The sequence below is a fragment of the Enoplosus armatus genome, chromosome 12, assembly GCF_043641665.1.
Source record: "Enoplosus armatus isolate fEnoArm2 chromosome 12, fEnoArm2.hap1, whole genome shotgun sequence".
Classification (NCBI taxonomy): domain Eukaryota; kingdom Metazoa; phylum Chordata; class Actinopteri; order Centrarchiformes; family Enoplosidae; genus Enoplosus; species Enoplosus armatus.
In genome coordinates this window covers 18,208,743-18,236,740 of record NC_092191.1, presented here as the reverse complement: position 1 = coordinate 18,236,740, position 27,998 = coordinate 18,208,743, and the positions used below count along the sequence as shown (strand labels likewise).

The 27,998-nt window shown below is 41.8% G+C and overlaps 1 protein-coding gene across 2 annotated transcripts in view; it reads right to left on the bottom strand.

Annotated features, from left to right (window-relative positions):
* Nucleotides 1-27,998, bottom strand: part of cdh23 (cadherin-related 23) — a 140,576-nt gene that overhangs the window by 44,132 nt on the left and 68,446 nt on the right. For both annotated transcript variants that reach the window (XM_070916006.1, XM_070916005.1), the window contains 11 exons: nt 26,011-26,199; nt 20,759-20,908; nt 19,867-20,025; nt 9,402-9,466; nt 8,356-8,593; nt 6,348-6,453; nt 5,974-6,101; nt 1,836-1,908; nt 820-936; nt 358-470; nt 26-133 (listed from right to left, as the gene is read on the bottom strand). In XM_070916006.1, coding sequence (XP_070772107.1) covers nt 26-133; nt 358-470; nt 820-936; nt 1,836-1,908; nt 5,974-6,101; nt 6,348-6,453; nt 8,356-8,593; nt 9,402-9,466; nt 19,867-20,025; nt 20,759-20,908; nt 26,011-26,199 — 1,446 coding nt within the window. The remainder of the gene's footprint in view (nt 1-25; nt 134-357; nt 471-819; nt 937-1,835; nt 1,909-5,973; nt 6,102-6,347; nt 6,454-8,355; nt 8,594-9,401; nt 9,467-19,866; nt 20,026-20,758; nt 20,909-26,010; nt 26,200-27,998) is intronic.

Below are 27,998 nucleotides of genomic sequence, written 5' to 3'. Positions count from 1 at the left end.
ACCAAGTTGGGCCTGATGCACTCACAGAGATAACATCAGTGTTTATTGGGCTCATCTCCACTACGTTGGTGTGGTATGGCTCGTCTCTCCACACGGGGGTGTTGTCATTGATGTCCAGGATGGTGATGTTCACCTAAACAAAGTGAGGGAAATGAAGGGAAACTAACTATTTATGATGTCAGTTACAAGAGACCATTGACCATCATTGTTCAGAAGCCAAAAAGTCATAGTATAAGATATATGCGCAGTAGAATATACTTTTACTCAAAAGGATCATTGATTAAACAGTGGAGAGGAGTTAGTTTGTTCTGTGAGCTGTAGGTGGGATCAGAAAGATGGCAGCTGCAAAGTGGTTACCGTGGCGATGCCAGTCTTCTGCTGAGGGCCCACCCCTCCATCCACAGCTCTGACGATAAGGATGTACTCTGACTTCAGCTCTCGGTCCAGCAGGGCTGTGGTGGTGATCTCTCCTGAAATCACATCAACATTTGTTTTTATATGCATCAACCAGGACACCCAACTGATGGGCAGACATGTCATTACTAAGCAAAAAAAAACCACACGATCCAACAATGTGCATACAAGCAAAGTGAAGAACTTAAGAAGGACACAGAAAAAGGTATTGTAGACACATATAATAGATGCATTATTCTCAGGCAAAGTGTGAACTGACAGCAAAAAGGTCTCAAAAAAGTCAAATCTGAAAGTAAAATGGAATCAGATCCAAAAAAAATGTCTCAATTTCAAGTATACTTTCAGAAAATGACACACACTTGCACATGTGCTCGCAAACACACACATACACACACACACACACACCTGAACGCGAGTTGAGACGGAACTGAGAGGAGCCCTCCAGGGAGTAGATGAGTGAGGCCTGGCCAAACTCCCGCGAGGCGTCCAAATCAGTAGCATTCACAAGCAGCACAGTTGCCCCTGTGGAGGAGAGGGAGGATGAAGGGAGTAAGACAGAAAGAAAGCTCATGGAGTGGGAGAAGGAAGGGAAGGACATGGGGAAAATATGTGAAGTCTAGTAAAGAGGAAAGACAGACAGAGAGAGACAAGCTGCAGAGACAGACTGAAATGGCATTCAGAGAGCTAATTTCTTCACCGCCCCCATCCACAGCTCAACTGACGGCATGGCAGTGAGTGGGTTTATGGATTAGTGGATTATCAGATTGTTTGGCAGAGCCCATACTTGGCACAGGCCTGATCAATACCCTGGCAGACAAGGGGATGAGAGGCTAGCCAGAGCTGCAGGGCTAGCCCTGAGCTCAGCCTTGCAGCCCAAGCCTTAGGCCCCCAGCTCAGGGCCAAGCACTTTAGCCATAGTCCCCTAAACCTCAGCCCTGGCCCAAGCCGCTCAGCTATGTGCTCATTCAAAATCAGGTCCGAGACACAAAATGTGGCCAGCGTCTACTGGAGCCCAGAGAGAGAAAGGGGCGGTCAAACATCTCATTTCCCTCTAGCGACTGGAAACTAATCTATTGTCTGGGATAAAAGAGTCTTCTGAATGCATGCATGAGAATAAATACAGCAGCCAGTGATTTTGCCTTGCATAGTCAATATCAAGCATTCTGAAACATTATGCAAAATCAAAACAAATAAGACAGTTGAGACCAGAGGAAATAAAGCAAAACATAAAAAACATACCCCCAAGAAAGCAGAGCTATTTGTTGAATATGCTAATAGCAAGGTAATTCAACTGGTGACTGTATGTGCTACATGCAGTGTTTGAGCTGTTTGGAGTGTTTAAGTGCAGTGTTGGCTGTGTGCAGACCAGAAAATGCATTCTAGAAACCAAAATGTAACCCCAAATGTATAAAGTGACTCACCAGCAATAATGTTCTCTGGGATTTTGACGATGTAGGACTGCTTGCTGAACTCGGGTGGGTTGTCATTTTCATCCTGGAGGTGGTATGAACATCAACAACAGCTCAAATCAATGTGCGAAACAATGATAAAATGCAAATGGTGCTTAAAAAAGAAAGAACTAAAAAGAGCTTGAAGCTGTCATCACACATTAGCACTGAGATTAACATATTGGCGAATTAAGACTCTAAGGAGACAAAATGTTTTTAATAGTAAAACAGTAGTAGTATCCCTTAGATGATGGCTAGCCAGCTGATTAAACTGAAATCTCCATGGACCACAGTGTGTTTTAGCTGTGCTGGCTTCTGTTTCCTTCATCTAATCAGGTACCATCTTATACCTGATGTATAAAGTAAATGCAATAAGCCAAACTCTCCTAACCAGGCAGTGCATTGTAGTTAATTGCATTCATTACTTTAGGACTGCAGGAGGGAGGAACAGCTGGACCTGGACAAGAAGTGGAATAATCCAAAAGCGGAGGTAGATATTAAAAAGAAGATACATGTGCAATAACGGGTAAGAAAATCGTTCCAAACATTATTATAATGGCATTACCTAAAATAAAGGGTAATCAAGACCTGTAATTTGACAGGAATGAATGACTAAAGCATGGAACAGCATCCACTCAGTCAGACTTTCCCAGAGCATTTCTATTTCTCACAGCCTCCCACTCATTAAATAAGACAACACATCCAGTTGTGTGGCTATTCGCAGAGAGGCTCCCCACGGAGTGAGCTGCTGAGAAATGTTAACACTTTAACAACAGTCACTGGCACCATTATCTATCTGGGCTCTGTTACACTGGTGCAAAGCATTGTATGTGTGTGATGCTGCCAGCTACTGATAAACCCCTGTGGTGTGAGTCACAACACTGTGGAGGACAGAGAGAGTGAGACAGAGAGACATACAGAATAGTGAAAATCTCTCCCTGTTGGTTTTTGCATTTCAGCACAGATTCCTTCATTCTTTTACCGTCGTGTAGGATGTGTATAAATATGCTTACTGTTAATGCATATCCAAGAATATTCCAGCGGGATTCATCCATTCTACTCTGTCATTTCTTCTTTTATGACGAAAAGTTACTTGTATAATGGATGTCCATCAGGGGAAATGAGCTTAAGAGCCAGTAGGGATACTGTTTATGAGTTCTGGTTGCTCATTATATTTCTACTGCTGTATTTGTAGTATCTTAGCAAAGATCAGCATTCATGTTTACTATTTAAAATGTAACAAAAAATACAGAACAAAAAGATTTAAAAGATAACACCTGACATATTCTGTTATACAGAATAGTCAGCAGTACAGTGTGTACACCAAATTTACATTACAAATGCTTTGGATGAATTCCATCAGGACCTTCTCGAAAATGCAGAGTAAGATTCTCACTATGCAACACAAAAATACCATACCTTATAGAAATGATGCTATTATTGTTTTCAACTTCCACTGTATATACAATAAATCATTTTGGATCTACTGTGAGTGAGTGTGTGGGCAAGACGTCTTCTACTGCCTTAAAATCACAGCCCCAAATAAGTCTGACAGAGGTGGCAAAAGTGGCCCAACACATTGTAGCGAGATATGTTATTGTTAATAGGGATAGGTATAAGATAGATAACTGCATGCAGTATTGTAGGACAGCAAAAAAAGGTTTGGTTGAAAATGTTTGAAAAGGTATTCTCAATTCCTTGTTGTATGCAAAGCGGGAAAAAAACATTTATAAGCATATAAAACTTCGATATAACTTGCTATGAACCTGTCGACATGCATCATACTTTGGATCAAATGAGAATTTGGACACAATTGTGACTACAAACAGAACAGGTCAGCAGACACGATCTCCTCACTACCTTTAACTAAATTATCGGACAAAAGCCACACGGTCTCCTCCATACAGATCTGTATTCAGGAACGGATCAAAGGCTATTAAATACGGTCAAAACCATGGAAAATGGTACGTAACAAATTAAACCATGTAACAGGAGACTGCCAGTGCATGACATCACGTCTTTTATACATGAGAAAAGAGACGTGACACATAACAGTTAGTAAAGTCCAATTGAATGTAATCAGGTAGTAGCCAAACATGCAACAAAAACAGCAGCAATATCTTGCAGAATTAGGACCCAGAACCGTGTGAAGAGTATCACATTTTTTAATATATTAAAACATCTCTGATCCAGCGTGTGTGCGAGGAGAAGGCTATGACTTTCTCCAGTGCCTTAAAATGAGACATTTAGCGATAAGACTGACAAAAGCAACCGAACTGGAAGCTGAGATAGCTGCACAGACTGTGATAAAACTGCAAACAAAGCTGTAGTCAGACATGGATCAAAAGGCACTCAGAATAATTCAGATAGTGAGGAAATACTGAAATCTAATATGTAAGTGAAGTTGAAGACACATTTAACAACCCATCATGAGCCGGCTGACACGTGTCACACACTGGGTCAACATTTAGATAAATACATGGCAGCTTAGTCTTCATTCAGCACACATGATAAAACTGCTCCATAACTTCCTCGGGCCCACAGATTTTTCAGAGTCACATCTGAGGTGAACTTCAATGAAAAGATTTCTGTAAAAGTTTGGAGATTGTGCCTCTGAACGTGGGGAGACTGTGAGGAATTTGTCACAAGGTGTGTCTGCCGCAGCACCAAGAGAGTCATTAAATACCTTCTGAGGAAAAAAAACACCATGCTTGAAGATATATTAAAAAAGTGGGAATTAGAAAGATTCTCTGCTAAGAGGAAAAGAGCCATCTAACTCTTTTTAACTATTTAAGCACCTTTCTGGAACCAAAAAACAAACACACTGTCACAAAAGGAGGGAAGGAGGGCACTGACTGAACACAAAAACCTTATAGCGAACAGCAGCCTTGCTTACAATGTTTACAAGACTTCTAGATTCAAAATAGATGGACAACAGAAAACTGTAAAAGATACCAGTGTACATGAAGAAGACCATTACACACCAAGATGGAGGTGAACAGGTAGAAAGTGGTCAGTTTCCATCTTGAGTATTAGTTCCAAGTTAGCTGCTCTGCTCTAATTATTTTGATCTTATTCGTTTTTATTGCCCATTTTAATTCTGTTGGATGCATTAACATTTATTCATAACATTTCATGTTACATAGATTTTTTCGATCAGTGCATGTGGTTCATTAAAGCCAGAGAGGAGTCTCAATGTACCAGATGCACTTTCTCAACCAGCTAATTGTATTGATTTGGAAAAAAATTTATTCTCATGACTGTGTATGATGAAATATTGAAGACAGGCATACTGATAATACCAAATCATGTAACAAACCATGTATCCGTAAAAGTATGGTTGCGCATGTGTCTATAATGCTAAATGATTGGCTCAAAATGTTCAAAAATGAGGATAAATGAAAAACGGTTACATGCTCTGCTGGCTTTTGGATTTGGCCTCACTGGCCTGACCTCAGTGAGCTGGACTGAACTGGAGTGACATTGGACTGGCTGAGGTCTGAAAGTGTTTTTGTTTCGGAGAACATGAACCAATCCTCTGACCCATGTCAGTGACATTAAACATCAAATAACAACTGCTAGTAGATTTCCATTAATATGAGCAAAGACAACACTGGGAAAGTTTGAACAGGTAAAGCTTGTCTTCCCATTGGTGATACTGTACAATCGATATGAATTTTAATCAATGACAGTAAGAACAAAAGCTCATACACCTTTTCATCTGTGAGAAAATATAAACACCTTCCGTGTTCAAACTGCACAATAGGCATTTTATGTCTTTAAACCTTCCAACTAACACACCAGATGTTGTCATTTCTAATGAGAACAGAAGACAAGTATTTGTTATTGAGCTGGGCTGTACTTTTGACCACAGCCTGGAGGAGGTGTTTCTACCTTACAAAGCACCAGCTTGTAGGAAATGCTCTCTCACTTGAATATGAATGAAGACTTCTAATGTTCATATCTGGGTAACGTCCATAGGTAGGTGGAAAGTGAACAGCAGATTCTATAAAAACCTGCTCTGGGTCTGCAGTTGCTGACAGTCGCCATGTTTGGAAGAGGCAGAGAGACAGGCAGTGAGAGTGTGTGCGTTTTGCAGTTTTGTACTTACAATCACCTCCACTGTGACTGGGACGGTGCTGTTGAGGGCTGGGTTTCCCCCGTCTTTGGCCATCACTTTCAAGTATATCATCCCATTGGGAACTTGCTCATAGTCCAGTGGCCTGGTCACACTGATCACTGATGGAAGCGGACAGAGAGTACAGGGAGGAGAGAAGGATTTGTGCTAAATGAATTTCATTTGGGACCTGCAGCAACATCATAGCTTAGTAAGGCTGTGGGTAAAATGGCAGACAACAACCAAAAGAGACACAAGCATAAACTTAAATGTGAGTTTAGCTAGTCTGAAAATCCACAACATCCCTGCCCATATTGTAACTGGTACACTCAAACATATTATAGACTGTGGCTTCAAGGTGGGCGTACCTGCGTAGCCCTCGACCATGATGATGCTGAAGTAATTGGGCAAGGCCGAGGCTGAAGTGATTGTGTATGTCAGGAAGTTGTTGGGAGGGGAATCCTCATCTGTAGCCTGTGGGGGGGGGGGCAGAGAGGGGTGGGAGAGTGGAGAGATGTGAGTGCCTCAGTGAAAGTCAAAAGTCCACAGAGAGAAGTTTTGAGTTTTGAGTGAGACAAGAAGATAGACAGGACAGATGCTGCAGTAGACAGTGCTCATATTTATATCTGTACGTTGGGTACGTGTGAGTCTGTGCATATGTGTGCAGCCAGGAAGCTGTCAGTCAGCGATGGCATGTTATTGGACAGATTAAAGCTGATTCTGGTTATTAGTGGTGCAGGCGTCAATACTGGATGAACACCAACCGAGCCAAGACAAGCCAATCAGGCAGGGGACAGATGAAACCAAACTTTGCAGGGCTAATCCACAACAACATCAACAACAATGATGACACCCCCTCATTATTCTCCAGTTGGCAGGAACTTAAACACGAGTCCTCCGGCTGTGAGGAGAGTCTACTGGGCCTCACTAGCATCATTAGAGGCTGGACAGGTTGTCAAAAACACTCACTTGTATCTCTTCTTAACACGCATATCTCTACTCTTTGATTTAATGCCAAAGTGTTGACTAAGCAATACCTTTCTTCCCCCACAACTTCCTAAGCTGTGACTTTTCTCTTCCAGACTGTCTTCCTGTATCAAATTACAACAAACAGTTACATATTAGGTCGTCTACCACTCCAATGTAAGAGAAGTTGGGGGCAGCAAATCAAAAAGATGAGTGGTAAAAGAAGTATGGGAATAAGAAGTGTAGAGAACATAAAAAAAAAAAAGGTTTAGCTGTTAGAAAGCGTGAGCACTGCAGTAGGAGGCACACACCTCCCAGGCATCTTTTGGAAAAAGAAAGAAGCAAACAGCAGAAAAGCTCCTCTTTGCTTTGTCTCTCAACACATCCTCTCCCTCTATCTATTTCAGTCTTTTTCCTCTTTCCTCCTTCTCTGCTTGTTTTCCGGAGTTGTGTGTGTGTGTGTGTGTGTGTGTGTGTGGTTGTGTGTATGTGTACAGTAGGTTTCAGGGCAAATCGCTGACACACAAAATTGTGCGACTGGCTTCCCCGTTCCTCTCGGGCGGCGTATTAATATCAGCAGCGTTTAAGGTTAGCTCAGACTAATCAAACACAGTGAGCCAAGCGTTGAGCCCAGTCATCAGCTCAACTCCCACGACGTAAAGGCAAGCCACCACAGTGCACTGTGGCAGGGTAAGCCACTGCTGCACCCACTGCCACAAGGGACGTAATAGTCTTTCTCTCCTGGGCGCAATCAAAGGAAACGCTGAGCCATTAGTTACCATTGTGCCTGCGTACCTCTGCCTTTTGTGTGGCAGTGACTGATGGCCAACACAACAGGCCGACCTGTTCTTCTTGGATACAGTGCACACAAACACATAACTGCATGATTATAGTAACACAGAGGAAACAAGGAAGAGAGTGGAGGAGGGCAGCGAAGGCAAAGGCTTGTGAGTCTGATGGCTGGTGGTATTGGTGTCAGGATGACATCCTCCTCTATTACAGGTATCTTTGTGCGAGTGCATGGTTTGCTTTATCTACTTATATGTGCATCTTTAAAATGAACCGCACCCCAATCCACGGTGACTCACCGCTGACAATCTTAATTTTATAATTTAGTAAGTGTTACAGGAATAATTGAATTTTAAATCAATAATAAATGAACATCTTTTGGTCTGGCAACGTAGTTCATTCATTCATCATTGCAGCCAAACAATTGTTGCTAAGCAACACTACAATACCATTGTGTTGATTTTGGTTTAGCGTATTAATATTTAAAACCAGAGATGGTCACAGGTGTATGCTTATAGGGTATTTTACGACAGCTATAAGCAGGACAGTATTACTGTGCTACTCTTGGCCTCATATGTCTGTTTTAAAACTCCATACGTGCGCGTTTTAAACACGTCTCACCCTGACTCGAGCCACCGGCTGGACAGCCTGTTCGTTCTCTCTCAGCGAGCCCACGTACACCTCCTTCTGGAAGAGAGGCGCATTGTCGTTGACATCCAACACATTGACACGGATCCTCCCCGTCGTCTCCTCCCCGCCGCCGTCCCTCGCCAGCACGGTCAGCGTGAAGCGCCGCATCAACTCATAGTCCAGACTGGCCCGCAGAATGACCCAGCCTGTCTCTTCGTCCAATGAAAACCTGCAAGAGACAAACAGGTAAAACTAGAGGCAGGTAACTTTTATGACATTGCTTTTATGTTACTGCCATCATACCATACTAACGTGTTTCGAAGACATTGCAGTTATTGTACAGATATCAGATAAAAAAGTGTGCATGTGTGTGAGGGGGGGGCTGCTATCTAATCTGTATTTGTTCTACTGTTGAGTTTTTTTGTACTATTTTTTATCTGGCAATGAGACGTACTGAATAGTTAATGGCTTCTTAGAGACTTAGTAAAACGCACGTTACAATTCATCACACGATTGTGTTTTCCAAACTAACTGAAGATAAAAACAGTCGCACTTGGTGATTTGTTCTTATAGTTAGAAAAGCTCCTTGTTTGAATAGGTTTGTATGTTGTAATAATAAAAACATGTAACACGAAAGTATATTGAAAAAGAAAAGAAAATGTTTTCATTCTAGATGTTTTTCTCATGTTTGCAGCATAACGCTGACATAGAAAATAACTTTAATAACACATAACAAATAATAACACAAATGCAACAGATGACAGAATAAACAGAACAAAAACAGACAAACATGATGCTCAGTAAAGGTAACAGAGAAACAACAATAGTAGGAAGCCACTACTACTGAAGCTGATGAATGAATGATTGTGTGTGATTCTGTAAAAGCAGACATAAAAGTGCCAGACATCATTATAGCTCAGCTGTCTCTGGTGAAGCTTTGTGGCAGAGGCAGGGCCGTACAATTGTTCATAAGTGGCCAAATAAATGAAACTTTTACGGGATTATGGGGACTGTTTGAGTGTGTAGCTGCATCTTACTGGTCTGGCTCGTCACTGAAGTAGTAACGCACATTCCCGAATGTGCCAGCATCTCCGTCTGTAGCCTGGACAGAAAAGACAGAAAAAAAGTTTACTTTTAAAATCATGTTTACCTCCTTGTAAAGTTTTATAGTACATTCAGTTTCTGTTGTTCATCAGTTTTGATTCTCCACCTGATTTTGTTTTATTGTTGTTTCTTTGTTTGTTTGGGTTTTGTTTCACATGTTAAATACCCCCTGCTCTTTCAGGATTCATTTGCAAATGTATTTTCATGTATAAAGAACAACTTCCTTTTAATCGAGTTTTATGTTTTATGTGTGATTATGTGTCGCTGCCTTTTTCAAAAGCTATTGTGAAAGCTGAGCGGAGGGAAGTTCATGGTGTACTGTTAGTTACCACAAGCACAGTGTGTCGGGTACAGAGTGCGGAGACGCGATCAGTGAAATCAAATTGTGATTTTGTGACAACCAGAAATTCCTGACAGTGAGGTGTTCATTAAAGCAGAGTATGGATAATGTTATTGTATCATTCCTCAGCATACATTTGTTCCTGTGTGTGCACGTGCTTGTGTGAGGAACAAGTGTTTTTAATGAAACAATGGGGCCAAATGGCTGCATAAAAAGTTTCCCACATTTCCGCTGCTGTGATGACTGTATGACTTTATGTTAAAACATGCACGCCACGCTTCACTCAGTGGTGTTGATTGGATTACATCTGATGGCAGAACTGATACCTCATGCACATGACCCATCAAGCAACAACTGCTGTCATGTGTTTCGCAGATAAAAGGGGTGTCAAAGAAATGCAACATAAAGAGCAACACTTTCAGGAACCTTGTACTTTATGAAACGCCACATTAACTGTCTTTGTAAGTACGCGCATGTGTACGTGCACACATGCACTGACGCATATGCACAGGGTGCTGTGTCGGCTCTGATGGATCGTGGCTGGAGAGGCTGTTGTAATAGAGTTTCACTTCAGTGGCTCTGCAGTCAGTTGAAGGGCCAAACTCGAACGTGTCTGCAGCCTGCTCTGTCAAGCACGATGCTGGTCACTGTGATTCAGTGATGCCGCTATACCGACCTCATAATGTAGGACTGTGCGTGCATGTGTGTTTGGGTTAGGCACATGCTCTTTTGCATTACACACTTAAAAGTTTGTGAGAGAGGGAGTGTGTTCGTATTTGTTGAATGATATGAGTCTGATGTGAATGTGTATACACCAGCAAATGGGCCAAAATGTGTGTTAGGTAATGCTGAACGGTGAATGTGGATGTATGTGTTTACATTTGAATAATGTCAGGAAAAATCTGTGCTTTTTAAATGGAGTGCATTTATGTTACGTGTGTGCGTGTGTGTCTGTGTGTATGTGAGTGCCCATCATCGATGCCTCTCACAGATGGAACAACGGCTGCAGCTATAAATGTGTTTTTCCTCCTTCTTCTAAAAATTACACCATGCTGTTTAGCTCAAGCCCGTAATTTCACAGAGAGCTTCCACCGCATCGTCCTGGGTGGCGAATCGATGTTTCTTTTTAATGTCCAAATAGCCCTCCCTTTGTTGTCAAGTGCACTGAAGCCCATCCTGCTGAACAAGTAGAGAGGGACGCTAAACACATGTGAGGTGTTTGGGACTCCAGTCAGGCTCTTATATTAACCTCCGAGTTTTCATGTGTTGTGTCTCGGTGACCTCATCATTTAATGACACTCAACTGCTTCTCTCCCTCTCTCGTTTTGCATTCCTACCCATCCCTCCACCTCTTCCTTTATCTTTCCCTTCTTCTTTCTGTCTTTACCTCGCTTTCCTCCCTCCATCCTGAGCTCCGCCTCCATCTCTGCTGTCTCCCCTCTCCTCTACATATCTCCCTTAGCACACTCTTCCCCCTCTGTGCCTCCCTCCCTCCTTTGCTCCCTCTCTCCCAGGTGAGTGACAGGCCCATAAGTGCTCCAATGATAGCGGTGGGGGTGTTAGCGTGACAGCTATCGAGGTGGTGACAGGAGACGGGCTCAGCCTGGGAGCTAATACAGCCTCTGCTTCTGCGGCCGAGCCCCTCTCGCCATGACGACAGACAGACAGAGTGGAAGAGAAGAGAGACAGACAGAGACTGTCGCCCCCCCCCCCAAATCATTCACCGACCCGCTCCCTGTCTCCCACCAAACAATCACCATGACAGTACAGCCCAGTCACTTTGCCAACTGCCTGCGAAAGACTTTTAACTTCAGACGCAGAAGGCCCGCAGCAGATGGATGGTAGAGATTGGTTTGTGCAGGGATTTGCTGTAACTTAACACCATGGGCCCAAATCCTCGACACCAGGGTATTATGCATTTGCCCCTCATTGCCATGGTAGCTTAAACTTTTTTTGGTTGGGGAATTGGAGGTGATGGAAAAGTTGGCGAGGTGGGGTGCACAGGGAGAGAGTGAGAGTAAGATTTAATGAGGAAAGAAATGACATGGAAATAAAGCTGGGCAATGTGCCTAACTAATGAGCCTAATAACCTCCCTGACAATTACAACAAGCATATAAAGTGCAGCGTTGGTTCACTGGGATAAATAGTTTTCATGCCAAAAGTAATGCTGATGGATTCATAAAACATCTCTTTTTAGGGTCTCTCCAAAATAACTGCTATAAAACTGAAAGAAGGATGGAGAATGCGCATTTGTGTAAATGCTTGCCATTGACTAAGAGGTTACAAAATCCTTTTTAGTTGATTACCTGTTCTCTTACTGCCAAGATGCCCAGAGGTGATGCGATGGCAGTATGTGTTGTAGATGAATACAGGGCCTAGACTGCAGTGATGAAAATCTCCCCTGTGCTAAGGAGCAGGGCACTGAGGTATCAGAGTCAGCGTTCTGATCAAAATCCAAACTAAGTTGTTAAGGAGTTTCTGCACAAAGAGTCAGTGTGCTGCTGATTGCCAATATAAACTCTGCAAACCCTAGGGTCCTCAGGCAGTAACTACAAAAGAGAAATTAGTTCTCAGTTGACCAGTTTGGTTAAATGATGTGTTTCTTCCCTTCAGAGAGGCGAAGCCAGCAGGCAAACACAACACTGTGTGTGTGTGTGTGTGTGTGTGTGTGTGTGTGTGTGTGTGTGTGTGTGTGTGTGTGTGTGTGTGTGTGTGTGTGTGTGTGTGTGTGTGTGTGGGTGTACCTGTGTACCAGGTGCACTCATTTGTGTGTCTGCAAGCCTGTTAATGCAAGTGTGACAGTATGTGTGTGATGACTGGATGGGTGTACCAAGTGTTTTTAAATGCAAAGTATAGTGTGTGTGTGTGTGTGTGAGCACATATGTTTGTGTGCATGTGAAGAGGATACACATGGATAGAGATGCACGGTGTTTCCAGGTTCATTCAGTCTTGGAGTAAAATATGCACCCCAACCATTTACAGTATAAACTCTTATTATCACACTCAATTGCTTTCAAGAGAAAGCGGAAATGAGAGCTTCCCCTCATGGGCAACAGAAAGACAGGGGTAGTATGTGTGTGTCTGTGTGTGTATGTGTGCATGCTGGAGTTGGGTTGGAGGGGGTACATGAGCAGATTATCAGCCCAGCTATCTCATGGACAGTGAGGGAGGTTAAAGCTGCACCGGCTTTTCTATCTTGAGTGAGCTGAAATTTGAATTGATTGGCTCCTAAAATTGCTTTTTCTGCAGGAGCTTTGAGAGGCATGGAAAAGGAAACCAATTACTGGCTGTCAAAGCCTGCTGTCAAAATAGAGATGACCCCCAGTCCAAACACAGACAACCTCTTCTGTCTCAGTGTTGCACACCTAAACACAACCACAAAGAATAGATAACAAACATATACCCTCACATGCACACACACCACCACCACCACAGTGAAGATGTCCAGTTTCTGACAATCATTGTGGGAGAGACAATGATAAAGACACAGTTGTCAGGTTATCTTCCTCAGCTTTGGTTCCTCAGCTCTCGTTAGCTCCACTCATGCGGAGCTCCTTTAAAAGCTCTGCGTCTCACTTTCTCACATTTTCTGTATCTGTGACAGGATCATGGATCAATCTTCACAAACGCCACACAAGTGGGACACAGAGAAGTACACTTATTTTTAAATGAGCACCACTTCGTGTTAACACTTAGCATATTGTACTGTACTGTATGTGGGTGTGAGACGCATAAAGCAGAAACTTGTTCTTGACACATTATGCTGTATACTTCTGCATATTTAAGCGGTACATCATCTCGGCAAAATTAAGTGCCTGTGAATCAGGGTGGAAGTTTGGGGCTTCCGCTGCACTCATAGGCACCATGGTAATCAAATGCAAATTTAGGGTGAGATATGCATGTCCTATCAGACTGCACATCACAATTTACAGCACTCGAGTAAATCACTTTCTTCAAATCATGTCCGCTCCATAATCATCGGTAAAACATGTGCAATAGCAATGAAACCACACGTCTGTCTGTATGTACATTAATACAGCTGTTGGCCGCTGTAATTGTTCCTCTTGTCCATACTGGCCGCAAAGAGGACCCTTCCTAACACGATTTCAATGTAATAGATGGGCAACCAAATCCACAGTCCTTGTTCGATGCAAAAATGCACTCTAAACTTTAGCTAAAACAGGACAAGTCAAATGTATGAAATGTCCGGTCACAATACAACTAAAGGTATGACTGAAAGGAAGAAGTGAATGAAAGCATGATTTTAACTTTTATTTATAGTGTTGGCCTTCCCCGTCTTCTCAGTAACCTTCTTGGTCTCTGTTTCTATGAACAGGAACTGCCATGGGACTGTGCAGAGCCTGCTTGTATCTTGGATCAATACTACGGAACAAGACTAAAGCAGTATTTCACATACATGAACAGTTACTCACTCAACATTCCTGTGACTAAACCTCTGAGTGAATGTATATATTCTGCTTAATATTCATACCAGACACATGAACGTATGTGTGAAACGATGCAAAACTCAAACCTCTTTGGCAAAGACGAGAAACTCCCTCACCCACTAGGATCAAACGAGGACCAACTGCATCTCTCGCCAGTCCCCCAGCTGTGACCTAGTGCACCTGCGGGGGTTGATGGGAGCTGTGTGTGTTTTTACTGCGGACACTTTAGCATAATGGCGATGGCGAGCGTACGTTTACGACTGCTTTATTTCTGTAAAACATTAACGAGCAGGTGGGGGTGCTCACAGCGACTGCTGCCTGCCGACAGGATTGAACAGCCTGTTTCTATTATCTCCTGACCACACAGATAACAGTGAGACACAGACAGAGAGAGATACAACTTTAACACTGTATACTTTGTAAAAGAAGAGTCTGATAAAGGGGAGCGGATGTCTTCACACCATACTGTGACAGCTTGCAAGATAAATTATACTGTTTGCATGCATACACAGCCAATATATAATGATTCCAACCACATGTGAACCACTTGAAAAAAAACAGCTGTTACCTCTGGAATAAGAAGGAGAGATGGGGGGAGACAGGGCTGTATTATGGACAGAAGCTAGAGACAGTATGAGCTGCCAGTGAAAAGGCTTAATGCAGAGCTCTCTGTGGCTGGCAGCTTCACGTTGCCGACAGGCCTTGCTCCTCCCCCTCTCTTCTCTATCTCTCTCTGTCTCCGTCCTCAATGATGAAGGAATGAGATTAGCACAAGCAAAGGGAGAATGTAGAGAATGATAAAGAGGATACTACAGAGACACGCTGAATACAAGGGAGAGGACAAAGAACGCATGTGAGGCTGTAAATGGTATCTATATTCAGAGGGAGCAGAGCTGAGGTCAATACATGACACAATCGCAGACCGTGGACACTAAAATGTCTTGGTTCTTGCTTCTCAATTGTGATTTTCTGCTTTTCAGTGTTTTATATCAATGTACACGGAATATCTTTGGGTTTTGAACTGCTGGTCAGACCTCATCTTCATTTTTCACACATTTTATGGACCAAATGATTCATTGATTAACTGAGAAAATAATCTGCAGATTGTTATTATTTACTTATTTTTTATCATCATTTTCTGCAATCAATAATACAGACAAAAAGGCAATTACTCAAGAACCACAGTTGAAAACAATACACAACATAAAGACTTCTGCAGTCTGAAAAAGGTGTAGGCTGAATGTTGCTCACCTACCTTTTTTACAACACACAGATTAATTGATAGGGAAAATAATCATTAATTGCAGCCTTAGTTGTTTTAGCTTTAATCGTAGAAAATCTTTTGACCATTCAGTGTATTTTTTTTTAATGTTGCAACACAGTGGTTAAGTGCATTTCTTTTTTTTTTTTATCAGTATTGTCTGAAATGGATGGATTCACAGATGACCAAATAAATGAACCGCTGGAGACCAGTCCTTTAGTTTCACTACACTCCCCAACTCCCTTTTCATCTAATTTGGCAATCGCACTTCTCTAGAGAAATGATGGTGAACTGACTCTGGGAAAGTTCAGGCTTTTCACTTCTCTCGGCTTCCGCTTGTTGGTCCTCTGCCCTGCACATCCATTCACATCCCGTCTCACAATGTCAGAACACCCATGATAAGCGCCCCATTATTAACAGTGACGCTGTGTGAGCTACAACGTGCAGGAGAGAGCTGGGACTCACCCCTTTTATTACAACAATGAATTATAATTACTGTTGTGAGTATTACCCTATAACAGCCTGTCTAAATAGCGGCGGTAGCTAAACATCCTCCACTCAGTAATTTATAACCTTTTGCTAGAAGCATTTATCATTGTGCCTTAGCCCTCAAACATACAGCATCTGCACACAGCCCATAAAACACACAGCATGGCATTGGTGGAAGACACAGAAGACACTAACCCAAGAAGAATGTTGCATCTGATATATTTTAGCTGAAGCTGAAACAGACTGGGAACCACAGACTGAATGAATGCAACACCTGAAAACCATTAGCAATCTAATGGTAAAACAGAGAAAGGGGGAAAACAACAATAACTGAAGGCATGCAATATATAAGAAATTAAAGAAGGCAAATTCTCTGAAACCCAAGGAGAGAAAATGAGAGTGATTCCACTGATACGAGCAGCTGCTGGTGTCTAAAGTCTCCAGGGTAAGGAAGAGACAGAAAGCAAGAGTGAGAGAGAAAAGGACCCAGACAAAAGAGTAAATCACAATAAATATTTATAATGATAAGCAATGCTGCAGACCATAAATATTAAAGAGCCACTGCCTGTGTGTGTATGTGTGTGTAGTCCTATGTTAAGCATAAGTGTCCATGGGGAAGCAGATGCGGGCACTGAGTAATGCATTGACTAACATTGTACATAAGCTCTGATCAGATGAGCAATGAATATCAACCCAAACAAAGCATTTCAATTACATTATCAGAATGCTTGTTTGGCAATTTTTAAAAACAACTGGGAACCAACATGCATAATTTCAATTAGCATAGGTATAAAGTATTATATAAACATCAACCAGACCCCACCCTCTTTACATACAAACCACATTTACCACATTATTGATATACTGCACAACTGCAGAAACACTCAGGCTCAGGAAACAGCAATGTGCCAAGCTTTTGAGAATAACTACTTTATTGTATAAACTATTATCAGTCTCATAGTTACTGTAATAGCAGGACATAAAAATGAATTTGATGATCTTCTCTGCTATTGTTGGTACTAAAAACATGGAGGTCCAGATTGCTTTACGGGGGTACTTTACTCAATGATTTGCACTTCAGTTACTTGATCTACGGGTACATAGATGAGTATGATTTTAATCACTCGATTAATTAAGTTGTGATGTGAAGAAGTTCTTGAATACAGAAATGTACAAACAAATAGGCCTTTCTTGAGCAACTCAGAGGGCAAATTAATCCCTAATACTAATCCACAGATGTCAGCATTAAAATGACCTTTTTTCTTAGACTGCTCTGTAAAGCAAACTCCTCTTTTCAGTACGGCTGACTTACTGGCCATGATGACATTGTCTCATCGCTGTCATTAGTAATGCAATCAGTAATGACAAGAGCTAATTTGAATGGACACATATTAAAAACAGTTACAAAGGTTTACCTCCAACACTATTTAAAGGAATAGTTCAACATTTTGAGAACCACACTTTGCTTTCTTTCTGAGAGTTAAATGAGAGGATTGAAACCAATCTGATGCTCAATACGGAGATCCAGCAGGCCATTAGCTTAGCTTAGTATAAAGACTGGACACAGGGGGAAGCAGCTAGCTTGGATCTGTCTAAAGGTAACAAGAAATTCTCCTACTACACCAGCACCTCCGGAGTGAGCCAGGCTAGCTGTTCCTCCATGCTTCCAGTGTTAATGATAAACTAATTGGCTCCTGGCTCTAGTTAATGCACAGAAATGAGAGTGATAAGAGTGGTGTAAATCTTTTTTATTCTAACTCTCGGAAAGAAAGCAAAGAAGCATACTTCCTCAAATGTCTAACAATTCCTTTAATGAATTTATTTGTGTGTGGGTGTGTGTGTTACTGTATATTGAGGAGGGATGGCCAGACCACCTTGAGAGCTGAAGAATGAAAGAGTTGTCCTTCCTTTTGGTGCTAAAACATAATTTGGACACCATCTGTTGCACTTCACAGCCATCTGACAGAGAGCACCAAGAGGCTAGTCTCAGCCTAACAATCTGGTGATATTGTAATGCCTTGAGTATTTTCACTGCATTTAGACAAGCAGACAGTTGAAACTGCTGGAGGAGATTGAGTGAAACGGGTTCACAGGGAATCAGGGAAAAGGTGGCCACTATGAGAGCACAGCTAGAGCTGTAATATAAAGGTGGGAATGAAATGAAGCTTGAGTCAAGTTCACATGTAATGCAAGTAACAGAAGCACTTGTTAGGGCCCTCATGCATTATTTTTGGTACAATTAACACTTCAACTCAACATGCTTTCTGTAGTTGTCAAGTGACATAATTTGTACTTAACAGTGGGGCTGATGGACAGGTTGAGTTATTATTTTACCTGATGCTGATTCACAGCAGTGGGTTGAAAAGTGTCCTAGCACAAGGCTGAATGTAATCAAGGCTACTTTTACATTTCTGCACTCTATATTTTAAAATACATAGCCAGAACAGGTGATTCATTTGAAGAAATATGATCGATTACATTTCTCCACTCCCACTTCTGCCTGAAGAATAGGCCAGCCGTTTGATGGATTTACCTTCACTTCATACTTTATAACTTATTTTATACAATACATGGATGCAATTGTCCATTCCAAAATAAATACCTCATTATTTACACAAACACGAGTGAGCTTGTTTGATCAGACTGCAGCATATAAATAAACACTCTCAGCTATTGTCATTGGATTACAGCTATTGTAACATACTGTCTAAATTACTAATGAACTAAATTATGACAGACCCAACTAGGCAAACAACTCTGTGCAAACACATTATTGAACACACACACAACATAACATAATAAATGGTAATCTTACGAGATAACAAATGGAGAAAAGCCTACAATGACCAATGACTTTGTCTGGTTTTAGTAATGTGTTGACCTTGTGGGAGAAATATCTATAATATAAGGGTGTGTGTGTGTGTCTATGGGGATGTGTGTGTATGTGTGGGTGTGTGTGTATTTCTATTTTGCAAGGCTAGCTGAGTTTTGGAAGCATCTGTTTAATCTGTATGTGTGTTTTGTCTCCAATTGCATCTCAGAGGGCTTGAGTGCTACAGGAGTGTGAGTGAGTCTCTCTCTCTATCTATCTATCTATCTATCTATCTATCTATCTATCTATCTATATATATATATATATATATATATATATATATATATATATATATAAATAAATAAATAATGCTGCCATCCATGCCAGTGCAGTCCTCACTCAGAGCCGTCACGTCTCATTCTATTTACAGCCCATTCGCTCTCTTCAGCCAGCAATCAGGATTCTACGGTGGACCGCATGCTCCAGCACGGGGTCAACATCAGCCAGACTTATCGAGTATTAGACTGCCCTGCAATCTCCATTTCATGAGCACCTAGTCTATAAACACTATTGATTTTCACACTGTGCTTTTTGCACTTGTATTTAGTGGATTGTGGGCGTTCTGTTACAGGAATGACTGGTAATGAATAATAATGCAGAGTTTTGGGGAGATGGTCGGAGATTCTTGTCCGATCTGGTTAAAGTGTTTAAGATTTCCTGTAATATCCAAAAGATGCCTTAGCTGCCAACATGGTCATTCAGAATCATAAATACACAGGATCTCAGCTGTCTGTGGAAGCCTGGCTTGAGTCACCATAAATAACAACTCATATGGTGAAGTCTCAAGTGAGCACTGGGTCACATGGGGTAAACAAACAAGCCAAGATTTCATTCCCAATAAAACAAGCCCCATAAAAGTTACTAGTACAAGTCAGGTTTTATTGTAATCTATTAAATTTCTCCTCAGGAATAAATCACAAGAAGTAATTTATCACATTTGTAGCTGTGTACAGTACACACTGCACAGTGGTCTCCTAAGATACTCACCAGGATACGTAGCAGTGAGGTACCAGGGGGTGTGTTTTCAGGGAGGCTGATGTTGTACAGCGGCCTGCTGAAGATGGGCCGGTTATCATTCTCATTGATTAACTCAATAAAGACACGCGCAAAACCCACATGGTCGGACATGGACTCATTGGCATAAAGCTGAGGAGAGACAACAAGGAGCATATTCACACAAAAGATTCAATTATAGCCTTGGATATTACAATTCAGTTAAAGAAGAAACTGTACAGGTTCAACATTGGTTTATTCATATAAAATATTTCACATTTGTAGGTAGCATCCTGAAAATTATAATCACAATTTGCTATTGTGCCAAAGAAGTTACTGTCGTAAAGAAGATTTGGAGATCTTGGATTATAGACAGAGCAGGGCACCCTCTGGTTCTGTATACGACTCAGAGGTAAATTGAGGTGACGAAATACCAATTTCACTGTTCAAACAAGTCTGCAGTATTGAGAAAGTGATATAGCTCCAGTCCGACTGAGCCTTGTGTCCCAACAAATAAAAACAAGTTGCAAGAAACATAATGAAGCTACATTCAGTCTTGTTGTTTAGAAATCAGAGATGCATTCAAAGACAGTCTTACAGAAGGACAATGTAGCTGTTTTGTCTCCAACTACTCAATGTTTAGACATCAAAGAAAGATTGCCCTCTCTTATTCTGTTCTGTATCTATTTACAAAACCGATCTGTTGGACATTTGCAATGATTGAAACTTTCTTTAGCAAGTTCCTTGTTCCCTGTGCCTTGTGGCATGTTCATTCATTCAATTATTTACGCATACTGTATGATTCTTCTCCATCCCAGCATTCACTCTCTCATGTAATGTTCAGATGCACACTTCAAGAATACTTATTCTTAAGTTTAAAACTCACTGAGAAGCTGTAGGTGCGAATGTGTTCGTAGTCCAGTGGCATGGCCACCCTCATCCTGATGTCGGCACGTCCCTGTACCGCCGTGGGGGAGATGGTGAAGTACTCTGAATTGTTTCCTGTCAGAAACACCTGGAACATGCTGTTCACCCCCTGCCACAGGAAGAATAAGAGAGAGGCGAGTGTAGAAAAACAGAGAAAAAGGGGTTGTTGAGAGAGAACGAGGGCAGGTGGAGATATATACTCTGTATATATACCAGTGACAAATGTAGACGATAAAATCTATGCTATGGTATATCTATATAGTTTTTATGAATAGTTATTGGACAAAAGATATGATTTATGACAAGAGCACAGATACTGTATAAATAAACATGCTATGGAGTAAGTAATAAAATAAAATAAATAAATACAAGAGGAATAAACAGATAAAATCGCAGTATAGTTAATGTCTGAAATAAGGCCTTTGAACAGCTGTAGTGGCGGCAGAGAGACCAAGTTTAAGGCCTTTTGCAGATTATTCCATGTATATGGTTCAATGGAAGAGAATTACATTTTTCCTAATTCAGCTCTGATTAATGGAATGGGGAGCAACAACCTATTCTGCAAGCGAGGACCAAGATTTCTTAAAAACGAATGGTCAACAGCATCGAATGCTTTAGTTTAGTCTAAAAAGAGAGCAGCACAAGACATTTTGCTATCCAGAGCTAGTGCAATGTAATTTAAAACCAGGGACATTGCAGAAATGGTACTATGCATAGGCCTAACTCCAGACTGAGAGGGAGTGAGTACAGAAAACAAAGACAGATAGGACCCGAGCTCACTATTTACCAAAGATTCCAAGATTTTAGCCAGGCAACACAATTTGGATTATAGGGTGATAATTATCTACATCGGTTCTGTCACCACCTTTATGTAAAGGCAGGACGTAAGCTGTTTTCCAGGCTGTGGGCATTATTTCAGTGGAGATAGTCGAGTTAAAGATATGAGTTATGCGTTCTGCAACCAGTGAAAGTGAGAGTTAAAGAAAAAGAGCACCCAAATTGATTTCCTTGTGTCAATAGTAAGAAGAGCATCAATAACTTCCCAAAGACTGACGGAGGACATACTGAAGCTCGGTGGAGAAGTATTACCCTGTAGTTCAGCCTGTGGTTAGAGGTTATGATTCAAACCTTGTGTTATTATTATGATAGTAATTGTTGTCTTTGCTATCATATTGCAAAATGGTAAGGATAGACTTCTGTGATGCTAACAGGCAAGATAACTGTACTATGTAAATATCTGAATGACTCAGTAGATTTTCCAGAACAGTATCTACATGTGTCACACAGTTTCTCGTGTGTTTTAAACAAAATGCATTGATTGATAAATGTCTCCCTAAGGATTCTGAGCGTGAGGCTTCACATCAGCAGGGAAGCCAGCTCCATTCACTCTTATCAGTTGTGTGCAAGGTGTTTCTATTCTATCTCTGCATCTTTTCGCAACACTTTCCCAACCCACGTCTGCTGCGTGAAATGTTTTTTCTCGCAGCAATAGGAAGTGGGGATGCTAACCCTCAAATTGTTTCAAAGTACACATTTGACCTGGAGAGCTGCACTTTGCAGGAAAAGGAGGAAGAGACAAGCCAGTAAGCAAAGCCATAAAATGTGTGATAAAATGGATCTGACAAGGTTAGACTGCAAAACAGACGTAAGAATCAAATTATAGTTCCTAACCACACGCTCATCTCGTTTCCTCATCTGAATTCTTCTTTAGCTTCACTACATAAAGCCTGCACTGTACTGTTTTCACATTATGTAAATAGCCATTTGAGTGCGACAGAGTAAATCCCCATGCACTGCCCACAGATCTGTACATAGTGTGTCCGACTGGGATAATTACCCAGCCAGTGAAGAAGGCAGAAACCATGTGCTTTAATCATCATAATGTGTGAGAGGAAAGAGATCCCTGATGACAACCATGACTATCAACATCAATATAGATATACATGTCTGTCTTGGCAACATACAGTATAGTGAGCTAAACACCAAACAATGTTACATTATATGAGCATGGAGTCTGATTTCAAAATACTATGTGCTGTATCACTGGGTGGGTCCGTACGGCGAGGTTAATATCATTTGATTAGTGGTTATATGAAATTCTGAATAACCTGAAAAAAATTAAATGAGAACCTATAAACTTCCTTTCTCTTACTTCTCTTTCTCAGATAAATCCTGAAGCGCAGAGGCACCATGGGTAAATATAAACCAAGTCAGGGTCAAAATGATATCCCAGCCCTGAGAAGCCTGTGGCTGCTTGAGCTGAGAAAACATCTCTAGATTCCTCCTGTCTTGATATATAAAGCTGCAGGGCGGCCAGTCATGTCGCCATTGTGGCAGACAGAGGAAGACGGGTGCGGTGGTCGATTGGCATTATGCTGGCGGTTGAAATAGCCCCCTTGTTTTTGTTTTCATCTCTGGGAGAACCATTGTGGCTGATGACTCCTATTTAAAAGACCATCCAATATGCAGGGATGTCACTTCAAACTGCCCGTAAACGTAATTGCCCATCCATTTGCTTCTGCCTTTAGAAGCCCCCAATAAAAGCACCCTGTCAGACGCGACTGCCACAAAGTTTAGTGACAAGTTCCAGCAGCAAAAGTTTTACAGATGCTAACCGAGCAGAAGGGGATATGAAGGCAGCGACAGACAGAGAGAGCGGTAACTACCACTTGTGTCATAGTCTAAGAAATGAAACGTCTGTCTATAATCCCTCACACTTGGAAAAAGTGAGATTACAGCACAGGTGTAGCAGAGTGTGAATGTGTGTGTGTGTGTGTATTGGCACTGGCATGGAGGTTTAAAGGATCAAAACCGCAAGACAAAAAAACGTCTCCGATTTTACTCCCTGGAATGGATGCATATGTGGCACTATGGCAGCAGGGTCAAAACGCAAGTGCTGGCAATTTCTATGTCTCTAGCACACAACCTGAGAACACAACTGCATTTTACATTTTTGTGCAAAATCCTGCTTCTTTGAGCTTTTCTTGATGCATTTTGTTTTGTTATATGACGATGAATAAACAGTGAGTGGTGGCTGCTAATGGACTGGTTGTGAGGGAGTGCTTTCTAATGCAGCATCTATGGTGAATCCGGTTAAAACCATCTCAGAATTACCATAACTATTCCCTCATTTTCGGTAAGCAATCTTAGTTTAGAGATGCTGGAATGTTAAGCAGCCTGGTGCCTCTCCCAGACTGAGTGCTGCTTTTGGTAGTGATAAAATGTTGGGTGGTAACCTGCAGAGGGACCTCTTATCACATGCCAGGTGTCTGGGCCGTCATCCCACCCGGGTGTAGCAATGCACTCACGGTATTCCCCTCTCTGCCTCGCCATTGCAACACACCATCCTTGAAATGAATAAACAGACTTGCTGCTAAATACCCCTGCTATCTCTCTTTCAAGTGCTTTCTTTCTCACCTGCCTGCTGTTCTCTCTGTTTCTTCCCGCTCCACCAATTATTCAGACTTCTGGTTTTGCTCCATTGGAGGCTACTTTCTGTTCAACCATTTTTCTTAGAGTTCCTCCTCTCCTCTTTCCTTGTCTGTACGTCTGTCTCTCTTTACTTTCCACCTTTTTCTCTATCCACTTGACTTGCAGTTATCTGTCAAATTCCACCCTGGCGGCTGCTGTGCCTGAATCAATCAGAGTTGACTAGCTTTCGGCTTATCTGCACCCTAGGTGATTGATTTTCCTCGTTAGGTATAATTTGATGCTCTATCCCATCTCTTCCAGAGCAAATTAAATTGTAGTTGAGTCCAATGCGCTGGTGTGAGTGAGCATGTGCAAATGTGTGTATGTGAGAGAGAGAGAGAGAGAGTGGCAGAGCAAGTGTAAAGTGAAAAAGTGTTTGAGTTCTGTGTGTGTGTGTGTTGGTGTCTGAGTGTGTGTGTGACTGTGTGTCACCACAGTAGGTTGATAGATACAGCTAATGGGAAGTGGCGGACACACTAAAGCACACTAATGCGTGCTGTTGGACACTGCTGCTGACAGATCCTACACACACACACACACACTCTGCTGCCATGCAAGTAGTATCATAGAGTGGCTGATGTTCTTTTGGCTGCTGCATTTATAAACAAGATAAATGTAAATGTAGAAATGAAAACAAAATACACTCCACCCACATGTTGCTGTCCTTGCTGCCTTTGTAGGAATATCTTATCAAATCAAGAGTGAAAAATGTCTTGCAAATGAGACTGCTTTTACTAATGAATCCTTTATTGATGCCTTGTGTCACAGCCACTTGTTAGTCTCTGAAGTACCTCCTTACAAATGCAAAAGGTTGCTCATTAATAGTAATAATAACTTAATTTGTATGAACAGTTAAGGATGTCCCCTTGTCTTTTTGGTCCTGATCTTGATCAGAGTCCTTTAATACTGGGTATCTGCTGATACTGAGTCCGATATGATACCTAAATGTTGATTAAATATGTACTTGACAAATTGAGCCTGTAGCCTACATAATCTGACAAATCTTATTTTTCTCAAACTACTTGATCCAAGTGCTGATTACTATTACTATTAAGTTTAGAAGCTTGAATTATTGATATAATATGAATAAAAGATTAACTTGAGAACGTGACTCCTGAGATTGTCGTGAAGCGATCGGTTAGAGAGAAGACGTATCACTTTGTTGGAGTTGTTGGAACTACAAAACCTCTGACTGTACAGTGGTGTCTCCCTCACAAATGACCTTTGACAAGTTCAGACGCTGGTTGCAGAGAGCACTTTAACCAGAAAACAACAATATTATTTTATCAACTTACTCATGGAATTAATGTAAATTAGTGACAGCTGACATGACCTGCTGTCGGCGACGTTTAGCATTTTAACCGGTGAAAGCGACTTTCTGTAAAAAGTAGAAGCTGTTAGCTGAATGTTTTATACACTGCTGTTTGCTAATGAGAAAGAAAGAGCAGAGATAACACATTTATTAGCATCGGAGCTCAGCTAATCCGTGTGCTTTGCCAACCTCTGTTTTTGAACTCTTGCACCGGTGCCCCAGAATCATTTTTCACATTCACACACTTTTAATTTTCACTTGCCTTCGGCCCTGATACCGATCCTTAGAATCAGCTTGGGACATCTCTAGTAACAACCGTAAGATACCGAGGCAGCAGGGTGTCACTGCAACCTTATCTGGATAAAAGTATCAGCCTTAATGTCAAGAATGTTGTGACTGTGCCAGCCATCAGGATGTTATCCACTCACCTCGTCCTTGTCTTCAGCCTGGATGAAGAGGGGAAGGGCAAAGCCCACCTGGGCCAGTTCGGTGATGCGGACTCGATACTCAGAACTGTTGAACTTTGGGGCGTTGTCGTTCTTGTCAATTAGCAGGATGGTAAAGGTGGTCATCACTGTTGCGTCTGATGGACTACGATCATCTTTCAACTCTGTGGCCTTATAGAGAGCCACAGGGGGAAGTGGCAATCAGAGAGACAGAAAGAGAGAGAGAGAGAGAGAGAGAGAGACATGAGATGCATTTGATTGCACCGAAAATGTCATTTTGGATGGTGGCGGTCAGCACGCAATCTCAGCCAGGTATTTACAGCTGTTCATTTATTGGATCAAAAGGTGGACAGACGGACTCAAAGCAATCATAGAAATAGGCTCAACCTGAGGCCAAGAGAGGATCAGTACATGTACATCCACACATACACATACATACACACGTACACACAATGAGATTTAGGAGAAAGGAGTCCCATTGAGAAGACACAATTACACACTCTCTGTTTCTGGCTGCCTCAGTATCGAAGAAGTGAGGCCTATGAAATGGAAAAAAAAAAATAGGAGAGAAAGATAGGAATGGGCAGCTGTGGTCTGTTATTGATGGAGGAGTGTCACAAGCAATAGGAGAAGAGGCAGGAACAACATGCTGGTCTCTGGGTAATCAAAGTAGTTTAGCCTCTCTCGTCCCAATGCCACTGAATCATTTGACCTCCACCTCCACGTACTCAGCACTATCTAAGCTGCCTGAAGTTGAGAAATTAGTTGTATTACTATGGCACACCGCAATCAATAGCAGCACCACCTAAGAAAGTGCAAGCAGAGGGAGGGAGAGAAAATGTAGAGGGAAAAAATCCATATCTTATAAATATATTTTTGGGCGACATTTTTTCGTTTTCAGCACTTTCACTTATTCTACTTTTCTCCTATGTAATTATTGATTTCAATTAAAAAGATAGACTGAGGCTGGAATATGTAAGCCAGAATCGTTTTGTATTAAACCTTAGAGCCAGTTGTATCTCAATGGTCTCTCATATAAAAACGTCATCATACAACCTGCTTTTTATGAGCAATAATTACCGCTAAATGAGTTAATACATGAGTGCCAGTTAGGCCATTCGGTGCTCTTACAGGCCATTTATTGTGCTGTACAGCTGCAAACGATTTGACTTGACATGTCATCAAAATCCACAATGTAACATTGCAGTTACATGGAAAAAACTAGGTCTTTGATCGCAAATCCTTCCACTTGCAGTAGCACTAGGAAATCCATTTCACGCACCCTCTCACACCCTGTGGGAACCACTTGGTGTACAATACTGGAAGAGAAGAAACGACGACAAAAAAGAACGTGGTGGAGTGGACGAGGTGGGAAGGCCGGGGGTGGGGAGGGGGTGGGGTGAGAGGGCAGGACTGACATTCTAAAAAGCCAAGAGAGATAGACTATGGGCTCAGTGGAGGGACGGAGGGATTCAGAGACTGCACCTGCTTCAATAAAAGAAAAAAGAGAGGGAGGAACAAAGGAGCCCTCAGCAATGAGGACTCTAAATCCTGTTCCTTTATCTTGTCCTCCTCCGCTCCTCCTGTCCTCCCTGGCTGCTGGCAGTTCACTGAACAAGAGCCTCTGAAGGGGAAATTATCATAGAATCACAAACACAAATGCATTCTCTGCCCAATAAGGGTACTTTTGTGCAGAGGCATATTGACACAGCATCGATAAACACATATGGTACTGCAGGATCCTGTGTTTAGTCAGTTTTAACTCAAGTATTGACCTTGAAATCTTTCCTAATTATAGCCACGTGTATCTACTTCATGTATAGCACGAGCCAGGGTGAAGTGCTGCATTTAACACGTCTTTTGAGGCTATGTCAGACCCAGAAACTGCATTGATCTCGTACACTATCATATCAAAGCTCTCTCTTGATCCACGGGCCAAACAGACTTTCGATCCCTTCTCTAGGCTGCGA